Source organism: Plecotus auritus (assembly GCF_963455305.1).
Source record: "Plecotus auritus genome assembly, chromosome: X".
NCBI lineage: Eukaryota > Metazoa > Chordata > Mammalia > Chiroptera > Vespertilionidae > Plecotus > Plecotus auritus.
This window is the reverse complement of record NC_137784.1, coordinates 110,611,776-110,626,023: the sequence shown is the minus strand read 5'-3', so window position 1 is coordinate 110,626,023 and position 14,248 is coordinate 110,611,776. Positions and strand designations below refer to the sequence as shown.

General features: G+C 39.5%; 1 protein-coding gene across 2 annotated transcripts in view; it reads left to right on the top strand.

Annotated features, from left to right (window-relative positions):
• The window catches only part of FRMD7 (FERM domain containing 7), a gene marked incomplete at both ends in the record, with an annotated part of 98,810 nt that extends 85,403 nt beyond the window's left edge, over window positions 1–13,407 (top strand). For both annotated transcript variants that reach the window (XM_080652130.1, XM_080652129.1), the window contains 4 exons: window positions 54–217; window positions 11,035–11,103; window positions 11,231–11,306; window positions 12,322–13,407. In XM_080652130.1, the coding sequence (XP_080508256.1) occupies window positions 54–217; window positions 11,035–11,103; window positions 11,231–11,306; window positions 12,322–13,407 (1,395 nt within the window). The remainder of the gene's footprint in view (window positions 1–53; window positions 218–11,034; window positions 11,104–11,230; window positions 11,307–12,321) is intronic.
• Between the last annotated feature and the right edge of the window lie 841 nt (window positions 13,408–14,248).

The window sequence follows — 14,248 nt, the reverse complement described above, 5'->3', positions numbered from 1 at the left end:
AGGTCTTTATAATCTTGAAGGCTATTTTGCTTGATGGAACTTGATTTATACAGGTGTTGTGCAAGGACACCTTGGAGTTCACCATGGCCAGTCGAGATGTCTGTAAGGCTTTCTGGAAGACTTGTGTGGAATACCATGCTTTCTTCAGACTCTCTGAAGAGCCCAAATCAAAGCCCAAAACACTACTCTGCAGCAAGGGTTCCAGTTTCCGCTATAGGTAATTTAATATTACACATAGGCAAACTATACACACAAATTTTCAATACAATGGAAGGCAGTAAGAGAATTTTGAATTATAGAAGCAATAAAGAATTCATTTCAATCACTTAAACAATGATACTCTTTAGTATTCATTCTTTGTGTGACATATTAAGTCAATATTTTCTAAATGGGAGGCAGGGGGAGAGAAACATCTTACTTAAGGGGTTAGATCAGAATTCTGCAAGGATGAGGGGACATATGCAGTTTGAGAAAATATATTCAATGAACCTATTGCTTTGCTTATATACAATGCAAGTCATGGAAAAGAAAGCTCAATAACATTCTTTTGGCAGTGGTTAGGCAAAAGATAGTGTGAGTAAGCATGAAAGGGGCCAAGAGATTAAAAAGTTTGAGCAATTTGCAGTAGAAGCTCCTTATTACAGGTAACACCTTGGAGAAATAGAAGCAACATCTAAATAAGATCTTGTCTCTAGTTGAAGACACAAAACTAGGAATTCTTTGGAAAGACCTTTTAAAACTCCTTGCTAAGAGAAAAATTCTAATCAAATGCTTCCCATAAAAGATTTTTCAAATAGTGGAGACCTGCTCCAGTAAGAGCTGAGATTTTTTTTTATGTTTAATAAATCTTTATTGTTCAGATTATTACAGTTGTTCCTCTTTTCCACCCCATAGCTCTCCTCCACCTGGTTCCCACCCCACCCTCTGCCCTTACCCCCACACTGTCCTCATTCATAGGTGTACAATTTTTGTCCAGTCTCTTCCCATACCCCCCACACCCCCTTCCCCAGAGAATTGTCAGTCCACTTCCTTTTTTTATGCCCCTGATTCTATTATATTCACCAGTTTATTCTGTTCATCAGACTTTTTATTCATTTGATTTTTAGATTCACTTGTTGATATATATGTATTTGTTGTTCATAATTTTTATCTTTACCTATTTCTTCTTCTTCCTCTTCTTAAAGAATACCCTTCAGCATTTCATATAAAACTGGTTTGGCAGTGATGAAATCCTTTAGCTTTTTCTTATCTGTGAAGCTCTTTATCTGCCCTTCAATTCTGAATGATAGCTTTGCTGGGTAGAGTAATCTTGGTTGTAGGTTGTTGCTATTCATCACTTTGAATATTTCTTGCCACTCCCATCTGGCCTGCATAGTTTCTGTTGAGAAATCAGCTGTCAATCGTATGGGTGCTCCCTTGTAGGTAACTGTTTCTCTCTTGCTGCTTTTTTTTTTTTTCAAATTTTTATTAAGGTATTATATGTGTACATATCTTACCATTGCCCCCCCCACCCCACTCCCATACCTGCCCTCACCCCCCAATGTTTTGCATCCGTTGGTTACTCTTATATGCATGCATACAAGTCCTTCAGTTGATCTCTTATTTCCCCCACCTCTCCCTAACCTTACCGCTGTAATTAGACACTCTGTTTGATGCTTTACTGCCTCTGTAACTATCTTTTGGTTCATCAGTTTATAATGTTTTTCATTATCCCTAAATGAGTGAGATCATGTGGTATTTTTCTTTCATTGACTGGCTTATTTCACTTAGCATAATGTTCTCTAATTCCATCCAGGTGTCTACAAATGGTAGTAATTCCTTCTTTTTTATGGCAGCATAGTATTCCATTGTGTAGATGTACCATAGTTTTCTGATCCAGTCATCTGCTGACGGGCACCTAGGCTGTTTCCAAATCTTAGCTATTGTAAATTGTGCTGCTATGAACATAGGGGTGCATATATCCTTTCTGATTGGTGTTTCTGGTTTCTTAGGATATATTCCTAGGAGTGGGATTACTGGGTCAAATGGGAGTTCCATTTTCAGTTTTTTTTTGAGGAAACTCCATACTGTTCTCCACAGTGGCTGCACCAGTCTGCATTCCCACCAGCAGTGCACGAGGGTTCCTTTTTCTCCGCATCCTCGCCAACACTTGTCGTTTGTTGATTTGTTGATGATAGCCATTCTGACAGGTGTGAGATGGTATCGCATTGTCGTTTTGATTTGCATCTCTCGGATAATAAGTGACTTTGAGCATGTTTTCATGTGTCTCTTGGCCTTCCTTCTGTCCTCTTTCGAAAAGATTCTATTTAGGTCCGTTGCCCATTTTTTTATTGGATCATTTATCTTCCTTTTATTAAGTTGTATAAGCTGCCTGTAGATGTTGGAAATTAAACCTTTATCAGTGATACCATTTGCAAATATGTTCTCCCATACAGTGGGGTTTCTTGTTGTTTTGTTGATGGTTTCTTTTGCTGTGCAAAAGCTTTTTATTTTGATGTAGTCCCATTTGTTTATTTTCTCTTTGGCTTCCATTGCCCTAGGGGCAGTATCACTGAAAAAGTTCTTTTGGCATATGTCTGAGATTTTTCTGCCTGTGGATTCCTCTAGTATTTTTATGGTTTCCCGTCTTATATTTAAGTCCTGTATCCATTTTGAGTTTATTTTTGTGTATGGTGTAAGTTGGTGATCTAGTTTCATTTTTTTGCATGTATCTGTCCAATTTTCCCAACACCATTTATTGAAGAGACTGTCTTGACTCCATTGTATGCTCATGCCTCCTTTGTCAAATATTAATTGCGCATATTGGTTTGGGTCGATATCTGGATTCTCTATTCTATTCCATTGATCTATATGTCTGTTCTTGTGCCAGTACCAGGCTGTTTTGAGGACAGTGGCTTTGTAATACAGCTTGAAATCTGGTATTGAGATCCCTCCTACTTTATTCTTCTTTCTCAGGATTGCTGTGGCTATTCGGGGTCTTTTTTTATTGCAGATGAATTTTTGGAGAGTTCTTTCTAGGTCTGTGAAATATGCTGTTGGTATTTTAATGGGGAGTGCATTGAATCTATAGATTGCTTTGGGTAGTATGGACATTTTGATGATGTTGATTCTACCAATCCATGAACATGGTATGTTCTTCCATCTGTTTACATCTTCCTCTATCTCTTTTTTCAGTGTCCTGTAGTTTTCCGCATATAGGTCTTTTACCTCCTTGGTTAGGTTTATTCCTAAGTATCTTAATTTTTTTGGTGCGATGGAAAATGGGATTGCTTTTTTAGTCTCACTTTCTGTAAGTTCACTGTTGGTGTATAGAAATGCCATAGATTTCTTGGCGTTAATTTTGTATCCTGCTACCTTGCCGAATTCATTTATTAAGTCTGTTAGTTTTTTGATAGAGTCTTTCGGGTTTTTTTATGTACAATATCATGTCATCTGCAAATAAGGACAGCTTTACTTCTTCTTTTCCAATTTGGATGCCTTTTATTTCTTCTTCTTGTCTAATTGCAATGGCTAATACTTCCAGTACTATGTCAAACAGGAGTGGTGAGAGTGGGCATCCTTGTCTTGTTCCTGTTCTTAGGAGAAATGGTTTTAGTTTTTGCCCATTGAGTATGATGTTAGCTGTGGGTTTATCATATATAGCTTTTATTATGTTGAGGTATGATCCTTCTATTCCCACCTTGTTGAGAGTTTTTATCAAGAAAGGGTGTTGGATTTTGTCAAATGCTTTTTCTGCATCAATTGATATGACTATGTGGTTTTTATCTCTCAATTTGTTTATGTGATGTATCACATTTTTTGATTTTCGGATATTTAACCATCCTTGCATTCCTGGGATAAACCCTACTTGGTCATGGTGTATGATCTTTCTGATGTACTGCTGGATCCTATTTGCTAGAATTTTATTGAGGATTTTGGCATCTACATTCATGAGGGATATTGGCCTGTAATTCTCTTTCATTGTGTTGTCTTTATCTGGTTTTGGTATTAGGGTGATGCTGGCTTCATAGAAGGAGCTTGGAAGTGTTCCTTCCTCTTGAATTTTTTGGAATAGTCTGAGGAGGGTAGGTTTTAGTTCTTCCTTGAATGTTTGTTAAAACTCTCCTGTGAAGCCGTCTGGCCCCGGGCTTTTGTTTGCCGGAAGCTCTTTGATGACTGCTTCAATTTCTTCCATAGTTACTGGCATATTGAGCTGTTTAGATTCTTCCTGATTGAGTTTTGGAAGGTTATATTTTTCTAGGAATATGTCCATTTCCTCCAGGTTGTCCAGTTTGTTGAAATAGAGTTGTTCGTAGTATTTTTTAACAATCCTTTGTATTTCGGCGGGATCTGTTGTTATTTCTCCTCTTTCATTTCTGATTTTGTTTATTTGGGTCCTCTCTCTTTGCTTCTTGGTGAGCCTGGCTAGAGGTTCATCAATCTTGTTTATCCTTTCAAAGAACCAGCTCTTGGTTTTGTTGATCTTTTGTATTGTTTCTTTGGTCTCTATGTCATTTATCTGTGCTCTGATCTTTATTATTTCCTTCCTTCTGCTTACACTGCGCTTTTCTTGTTGCTCTTTTTCTAACTATTTGAGTTGTTGGGTTAGGTAATTTATTACCCCTGTTTCTTGTTTTTTGCAGTAGGCTTGTAGAGCTATGAACTTCCCTCTCAAGACTGCTTTCGCTGTGTCCCATAGATTTTGGATTGTAGTGTTTTCATTGTCATTTGTTGTCATGATGTTTTTTATTTCTTCTTTGATCTCTCTGGTAACCCAGTCATGGTTTAATAGCATGCTGTTTAGTCTCCATGTGTTTGATTTCTTTGGGTTGTTTTTATTGTAGTTGATTTCCAGTTTTATGCCACTGTGGTCTGAGAAGATGCTTGATATGATTTCTATCTTCTTGAATTTGAAGAGACTTTGCCTATGTCCCAACATATGGTCTATCTTTGAAAATGACCCATGTGCACTTGAGAAGAATGTATATTCTGTGGCTTTGGGGTGAAATGTTCTGAAGATGTCAATTAATTCCATCTGGTCTAGTGAGTCATTTAGGATTGATGTTTCTTTGCTGATTTTTTGTTTAGAGGATTTGTCCAATGGTGATAGTGGGGTATTAAAGTCTCCTACTATGATTGTATTGCTGTCAATCTCTCCCTTGATATCCTGCAGGAGTTTTTTTATGTATTTGGGTGCTCCTGTATTGGGTGCATATATGTTTACCAGAGTTATTTCTTCTTGTTGGATTGCTCCCTTTAGTATTATGAAGTGGCCTTCCTTATCTCTTGTTATGTCCTTCAGTTTGAGATCTAATTTGTCAGATATAAGTATTGCTACCCCAGCTTTTTTTTCAGTTCCATTTGCCTGGAAAACCTTTTTCCATCCCTTCACCCTCAGTTTGTGTGCGTCTTTTTTTCTGAGGTGGGTTTCTGGTAGACAGCAGATATATGGGTCATGTTTTCTTATCCAATCCATTATCCTATGTCTTTTGATTGGGGCATTTAATCCGTTTACATTTAAAGTTATTATTGATAGGTACTTATTTGTCGCCATTCCTATTCTTTACACCTGTTTTCCTTCTTTGCTTCCTATTTCTTTTTTTTTTTTTTTACAGCAGACCCTTTAGCATTTCTTGCATTGCTGGTTTGGTGGTAATAAATTCCCTTAGTCCTTTTTTGTCTGTGAAGCTCCTGATTTCACCTTCAATTTTGATTGACAGCCTTGCTGGGTACAGTATTCTTGGATTCAGACCCTTCCTTTGCATGACTTTGTATATTTCATTCCATGCCCTTCTGGCCTGATGAGTTTCTGTTGAGAAATCAGTTGCTAGTCTGATGGGGGTTCCTTTGTATGTAACTTTCTGTCTCTCTCTGGCTGCTTTTAAGATTCTTTCTTTGTCGTTGGTGTTTGCCAATTTAATTATAATGTGCCTTGGCGTCGGTCTTTTGGGGTTCATTTTGCTTGGGACTCTGTGAGCTTCTTGGATTTGAGTGTGTTTTTTCTTCTCTATATCAGGGAAATTTTCTGTCATTATTTCTTCAAATAGGTTTTCTATTCCTTGCTCAGCTTCCTTTCCTTCTGGAACCCCTATTATGCGGATGTTGTTTTGTTTCGTGTTGTCCCAAAGTTCCCTTAGGCTCTCCTCCTGCCTTTTAATTTTTTTTTCTAGAAGTTGCTCTACTTCGGTATTTTTTCCCATCTTGTCTTCTAGCTCACTGATGCGGTCCTCTGCTTCTTCTAGTCTACTCTTGATGCTTTCTATTGAGTTCTTTACAGCAGCGATGTCATTTTTCATTTCTTCTTGGTTCTCCTTCATTTCCTCTTGGTTCTTGTTCATATTGTCGAATTTGTCTTCCATTCTTTTCAGCCACCTTATGACCATTTCTCTGAATTCTTTTTCTGGAAGGTTGCTTGCTTCCATTTCGTTTACTTCCTTTTCTGGTGATGCCTGCTTTTCTTTCATATGAGGGCTGTGTCTTTGTCTCCCCAGGGTCTCTCTTCTCTGGGTGTCTGGTTATGTAGTTCTCTCTCTCCTGCGTCGATTTAAAGGCACAAAATACAGCACTACCAGGTACAACACACAAGGCACTGAACAGAAATGTATTCATGATATTAATAACCTCCAGTAAAGGTGACCACCAGAGAAAGGCAAATTAGGGGATAGTAGAGAAAGAAGAAGAGGAAAAAGAAAGAAAGAAGAAGAAAAAAAAAGGGGTGTCAAAATGAAATTGGGAAAAGGGAAAAAAAAGAAGAAAAAAAAAGTAAGAGAGACAAGAAAGAGACTAAGAGAGGAAGGGGAACAGACTATATATATTGGGGATAAAACTCCAATAGAACAATCATTTATCCCAGCAAATGCCAGCAATAAGTACCTGGGGATTAATACAAACTACAACACCAACTAATATTGAGTGAGGCAAGGGAAAACAGAAGCACTAAACAAACAAAAAAATAAACAAAAGAAGAATAAGCAAAACAATCTCACAAAAAAGCATAAAAATTCGATATAATCTACATTCAAACGAACAACAACAAAAGGACAGAGAGAAAAACAATTTTTTGGATAGTTAAGACAGCGAAGAGAGAGGTGTGTAATGACTTGGAGCAGGGGATTGGAGATTAGATATATAAGTAGGGTGAAATTTTAAAAGGGGGTAAACAGAAAGAATAGGGAAAATCTAAAGCAGGAAAGGGGTAAGATAAACAGGACACTGAAAAGGGAAAAGTGAGGAAGAGAGTGATGGCATAAAGGTAGATTTGAGATAGAGTAAAATGATGCTAAAGGAAAGATAAAAATAGAATGTAGAACATTAATCCCAAAACAAAATGAAGAGAAAATAAAATGACACTTAAAAAAAAAAGATAAAATAGCAGTAGTAATAATACGGATTGAAAATAAAAATGTAATAATTAAAAAGGTAAAATCAAGTGAGGAAAAAAATTAGTTTCTTGAGTAAAAGATGCAAAAAATGAAAATAAAAAAATAAAAAATAAAAATAAAATGTGGAGTAGTGAAGGTCATTCACTTCCTCTGTTGTTCTGTTTGGCACGCCTGTTTCTCAGTCCAGACAGTATTGCAGTTCCCTGCGTTCCACTGCTCTTCAGTGATGTAAGCCAGTCCTGATTTTAAGCAGGCGGTGTGTCTTAATTCGTATTCCTTTATTTTTGATTACACAAGAGTCAATTTGTGATTCAGCCCCTGGGTGACAGTGTTTCTGGATTGACTTCCGGGTTTATCTATGGCCTCTCTAGGGAGTGTTAGAGCCTTCTTTCCCTGTGACACTCACTACTGGTTTGTGGGAGTGGTCTGCCTCAGAGCTGGCTCTCAGATGGTCACTCCCCGCTCTGATCCCCAGGTTCCAGAAAAACAACTTTCCCCTGCAGTCTCCCAGGGTGTCCCCAACTGGGTGAACCTATGAATTGGGCTTAGTAATCAGAAGCAAGAATTTCAAGAGGAAAAAGCCCAAGTGTGCGCACTCCGTGGCTGCGCGTAAGTCTAGCACACCCCTGAAATTCTTAGGGTGTCCCTGCACTTCAGATCAAAATGGGTTGCTTTTTAGAGAGCCCTTCTGTTAGCAGCTCTGAGGACCCCCTTCCACATTCACAGATCACGCCAGCCCCAGCAGCCACCGATTTTTCTAGGCACAGACTTCCCTGGTCCTCCAGCTCCCGCAAAACGCGCGTTCCTCTCTCGTGCTGGGACCAGAGACCTCACCTTATCCTAGGCGAAATCTGACCTTTCCGTGGTGGAGTGTAGAGCTCCTCTGAACCCGTGTGTTTGCGCCAATTGGGGAGCGTTGTTCTGGGGCTCGCAGCTGTTCCGTGGGTGCCGCAGTTGTGGATTCTCAGGCTTCCGATAAGCTCCACTTTCCGGTTCCAGATGGCGGCGACTCCGTGTCCAAGCCCGCAGCTCCGGGAGGGGACCCAGCCGCAGTGGGAGCTGCCAGGTCAGGGGAACCCCGTCTAGCAGTCTCCCACCTTCTTCTGGAGTTCAGCTGTCCCCCAACTTGCCAACAAACACTCCTAGTGCGACCCTCAGCTGTTCTTTCTTTCTGCTCCGGGACAAGGCTCGGAACACGTCTGTCTATTCCGCCGCCATTTTTCTCCTCCCTCTCTTGCTGCTTTTAATATTCTCTCTTTGTTTTTGGCTCTTGGCATTTTAATTATGTCTTGGTGTGGTACTCTTTGGTTTCCTCTTGTTTGGGGTTCTCTGCACTTCCTGGACTTGTAAGTCTATTTCTTTCACCAGGTAGGGGACGTTTTCTATCATTATTTCTTCAAATAAGTTTTCAATATCTTGCTCTCTCTCTTCTTCTGGCACCCCCATAATTCAGATGTTGGTACACTTGTCCCAGAGGCTCCTTACACTATCTTCATATTTTTGGATTCTTTTTTCTTTTTGCTTTTCCGGTTGGGTGTTTTTTGCTTCTTCATATTTCAAATCTTTGACTTGATTCTTATGATCCTCTAATCTGCTGTTGGATTTCTGTATATTATTCTTTATTTCAGTCAGTGTAAGCTTAATTTCTAGTTGATCCTTTTTCATATCCTTGAGGGTCTCACTAAATTTATCAGCCTTTTCTAGAAAATTCTTGAAAAACCTTATAACCGTGGTTTTGAACTCTATATCCAGTCGTTTGCTTCCTCCATTTCTTTCATTTGTGACCCATTTCTTTGTCTCTGCATTTTGGCTGCTTCCCTGTGTTGATAAAGTGGCTTTGTGTGCTAGGTATCCTATAGGGCCCAGTGGCTCGGCCTCCCCAATTACCTGAGGTGGACACTCTTGGTGCACCCCTTTGTGGGCTGTGTGCACAGTCTTGTTGTAGTTAAGCCTTGATTGTTGTTGGTATCACTGGGAGGAATTGACCTCCAGGCCAATTGGCTGTGAGGATCAGTTGTGTCTATGATGGGAGAACTTCTGTGCTGGAGGCACCCTTATGGGGCAAGACTTGCTTCAGTGGGGCTTTGGTGCTCCCTGATTCTGCCCCCTGAGTGTGTCCCTTATGGATCTGAGGAGTTGTAATCTGGATGGTCCCACTCTGACCCCTGGGTACACTGGCTCTTGGATCTCCAAGGAGGTGCTAATTTAGCCTCTGCCTGAGGCCACCCAGCAGGAGCTATGGAGAGATCTGAAGATTCCTATTCTTTGTTTGGGGTTTGGAGGTGCCAAGATGAGGCCCAGCTGTGAAGCAATGCAAGCTACTGTGGAGCCTTGGGCCTTCTTTTGGAAGTTCTGGGGCTCTCTGACCCAGCTGCAGTTTATTAGGTAATTTTAGATTGCAAAGGGCCAGGCCACTCATATGCAAAAGCCTCTGCGTACAGCTGGGGTGGGGTTGTAAATTGGGTGGAGCGAGGTCTCAGGGAATCAACAGGGTGGTGCAAACAGCAATGGCTGACCTTCAGCCCTGCCCTAAGAGGCCCCGGGTCTCAGTGTCCTGTGGTAATCGCTGCAAGCACCTCTGAGAGAAAGCTGTCCTTGTGTTCTGGCCTGATGACAGACAGTCTAGTTTCTCCCCTGTATGAGTCTGGGTCCCGAGAATCTCGCCCGTAACTGGAGTTCAGAGCTGTCAGGAGCCCGTGTCTCCCTCCCGATTGAGAAAGACAACTGCATCCTCAGTTGCCAGCCCCTTTCCGCGTGCTCGCCTCTGTACCTCTGCACTTTACTTTCGCACCTCCTCTGAGTCTCAGTGTGCTTTTCTCTTTCCTTCTAGTTGTAGAATTTCCACTCAGCCAGCCTTCTTGTGGTTCTGGATGATGTCTGTTTTGTCTTTTACTTGTAGTTTTGAAGTGGTTGTGCGAGGCAGCAAGTTCAGGTGTTTACCTATGCCACCATCTTGGTTTCTCTCGAGATTTTTTTTAAACGTACATAATTTTGATGGAATCTTTCCAAAATGTATTCTATAATTCCCCACCTTCTTAAACAGATGATACTAATAATATTTTGCCTTTTTAAATGGCCTAAGGAATTATAAATATCACTTATTATCATCTGCAGGCAGCTGTAGTAAGGTAATGGCCTCAGGGTTGGGGACACATGTCAGACCCTATATCTCAGTGATAAATGGCCCAGAATTGTTGAGTTTTATTATTGTTATTTCTTTTTTGGCTCCTGTGTTTCTTCCAGCAGTCATCTGGCTTTTTTGCTAGTGTATGTCTGACTGAAGCAACCCTCTTCTACTGTTTAATTAGCTGTTTTTCTTCTGTCATGGGTTAGGAAACTAGTAAAATAGCATCATTAGAAATTCTTTGTAAATTTGGAAGTAGAGAAAATGACTATAAAAATAAAGCTATTATTTATGAGGCCAGAATTTTTAACTGTTATAGAGCCCTGTTCAGAGGCTTTTTAAATTTTCTGGGATCTGAGTAATTAAGGTTGCTCTATGCCTGCTGGTTAGTTAAGTGGGTATTATCATTAATATGCTGGTCAAAGATTTATGACATATGTTATTCATCCAGACTCTTAATATTTTAACAATTAATGAGGCTTTTGAGTTTTAGTAGCCTATTCACTTACAACTAGCATTAATACAATGTTTCTCTTTTTCTTATAATAGTGGAAGAACCCAAAGGCAACTTTTGGAATATGGGGGGAAAGGGAGGTTGAAGAGCTTGCCATTTGAAAGGTACATGGTTTTGTTTCTTTCTCTCTCTCTCTCTTTCATGTTCAATTTGAGTTGAATTTAGAGATTTATATGTATCCTATATTCACATAAACACCATTTCAATACATTCTTCATTTGGCAATTTCAGGAAACATTACCCATCTCAGTACCATGAACGACAGTGCAGGTCCTCACCAGACCTCCTCTCTGATGTCTCAAAACAAGTAAGATTTCTGAAAAAAAATTTTTTTTAGATAAGTGTAATGTGTTGATTCAAAAGCTTCCAAGGATTGATTCTGCCAGAATCTCACAGTTACTGTGTTTTAGTAGGTTAGCCTCCCATGGAGGTCTGTCAGCTCAATCTTTCCAGCCAATAGAAGAGCATTTAGTACACGACCACTGGTGTGTATGTTATAGACTGGAAGGATCTGGCTTAAATTGCAATATGTAATGCTAACATGTTGAAAAATGTAGAGTCAAATGAATACATATGGCTTTGTATTACCTATAAAAACTTAAGGCATAGAGGAAGCTATAAGGTGTTGGGTTAAAGTTTTAAAGTACTTTTGCTATATAATTTTGTAACTCAATTTAAGAACAAAGTGCTATTATTCTGAAACTGAAATGATGGCTTCATGTGAGTGTTATAGTATGAACCATGTTAATTTGTCTTTTGCTCTCACAAAAAAAATTAATTATAGGTTTCATAAACTCTTATGTCTTCATTCAAATCATGGGCAGTTTTTATGTGAAAGGCATCACAAAGGTATAATATTGAAAGGTACCATATAATATATGACCCTCTCATGCCAGTCATATGCCTCCTCCTCAGCATTTTACAGAAAATAGGCAGGAGGCTGGAACAGTGAGCTTAGAAGACTTGCCTAAGGTCACACAGCAATGAGCCAGGAAAGAAGTCAGAACTCCTGGGTCATTGATATAAGTACTAAACCATACTGCTTGAAGTACAATTCTGGCTGAAGTACATAGAGAACTTGGAGCCCGAGAGTGGGATGGAACTGAGAAAGGATAGTGTCATGTGTGTTTTTTGCACATGAATTGGGATATGGTACAAGTTATTACCTTTTCTGAATATATTTATCAATCCTGGAATAGAAGATGATTTGAAATAACTTTGTGAATGATCACCTTTGCAAAACTTAAGGCTAATTTAGATTCCTGATCCCACCCAACCAAATGACTTTTTTCTTCTTTTACCAACATGTCCTTTCTCTCAAGGTGGAAGATTTGAGACTAGCATATGGCAGTGGGTACTACCGAAATGTGAATGGAGTGCACGCATCTGAGCCTGTGCTAGACAGTAGGAGGAGAAACTCTGCAGTGGAGGTGACATTTGCAGCAGAGCTGGAGCGTTCCAAACCAGAGGCAGATCCCACATTGTTACATCAATCGCAAAGCAGTTCCTCTTTCTCTTTTTTTTATACTGATCCTGTCTTTAACACTGACCCTGATCCTGACACTGATTCTAGAGACTACTTTGAGGAAAGAAGTCCTCTAAGCTCCTTCCGAACAAGCTGTAAGTTTGCTGACAAGCACATGAACACATCTTCTGGCCTTACAAGCAAAGTGAGTCCAGCAAGGAGGCTAACATACACAGATGTGCCATATATTCCTTGTACTGGTCAGCAGGTTGATATTATGCCTCCTCAAATATTTTTTTATATGGACAAACCACCCCAGGTGCCCAGATGGTCTCCAATTATGGTAGAGGAAAGGGAAAAGCTAGACAGCTGTCTAGAACCCACTGCAATGAAGCCAGCCAAAAGAAGCCCAAGGAATATCAGAATGAAGAGCTTTCAGCAAGACTGTCAAGAACTCCAAGAAGCTATGGATAGGGCAAGTGGTAGGAGCAACATCAACGTAGGTCTAGAAGACCTAGATTTAGAAGATGCATTTGCATATAATATTCAAGAGCAACCCCCTAAACGCTCCCACAGCCAATCAGACATGAAAACTATCCGTTTTCCTTTTGGGTCAGAATTTAGACCTTTAGGGCCTTGTCCTGCTCTGAGTTGTAAAGCTGACCTGTTTACTCATATGTTTGCAGAGCAGGAGTTTCCAACAGTTCTAATGGATCAGGGAGCAGCAGAAAGGTGTGTAGCTAATGAATCCATTGATTCTGAATCAGAGCTTCTTAAACCAGATTATTACTCTTTGTATGGTAAAGGAATGAGGTCACCCATGGCCAGAATTCGCTTGTCTTCTGGTAGTCTACAGCTAGATGAAGAAGATGAAAATGTTTCTTCCCATACAACTGCTGAAGACAGGACTTTGTTAAAACCATGTAATTACTTTTTAGCTTAAAAGTGTAAACTCTGTGACCATATTTGGACCAGTTCTGTTACCAACTTAGGTAAAAAGAAGGAACCTTCTGCATAAACCATTTTCTTAGTTCCTATTCATTGGTATTTAGGGAATCTTTGAAGTTTAGGCACGTGGCTTATGAAAGATTCAAATGCTGCCTTGTTTATCAACTTCTACTCTTCTATTCCCTCTAAAAGAACTGTGGAACATGCCATCTCTTCATTAGCACTGTGGTGAAGTGAGGTGGGTATTTGTCATCTCCATGACACATTTCCCCATAGAGACATTATAAATGAAGATCAGGCTCCTTAATACTGAAGAATGGTGACAGTATGGGTTGCAATATAGAATTGGTTTCTTATGTCGTTTAGTGATTTAGTAGATCGTGACTGTATTAGTCATTTTGTTCTTAAATAGTACTATGACTAAAGGTTTCAGTCCTCAATATCTGTGTGAGGCCCAGTAAAAATGGTCTTGTAATATGTTAAGAACTTCAATTTTTATAAGATATGTTAGGGGGATCATGGCCCTCCTGAAGCTCAGGAACAAGATGTGTCATAGATTCTCTCAACAGCCACAAGTTTATAATTTATCTAGGACTTGGCAGAATTTTAATCCTTAGAAATGAATGACTTAATCAATTTCTAAAGCCAGATATATGCCTGCTGAGGATATAATAATGTTTAACTTATTACTTCTCTATTCTTAACTATCTATTTTATGTAGTGAAAGAGAAAAGCTAACTGTTGGTTTGTTTAATCTCCTGCAAGACTTTATTTTTTGCTATATCTTGTTGCATGTATGTAGGCAAGAAAATGAGATGAATAGTATTTTAACAGAG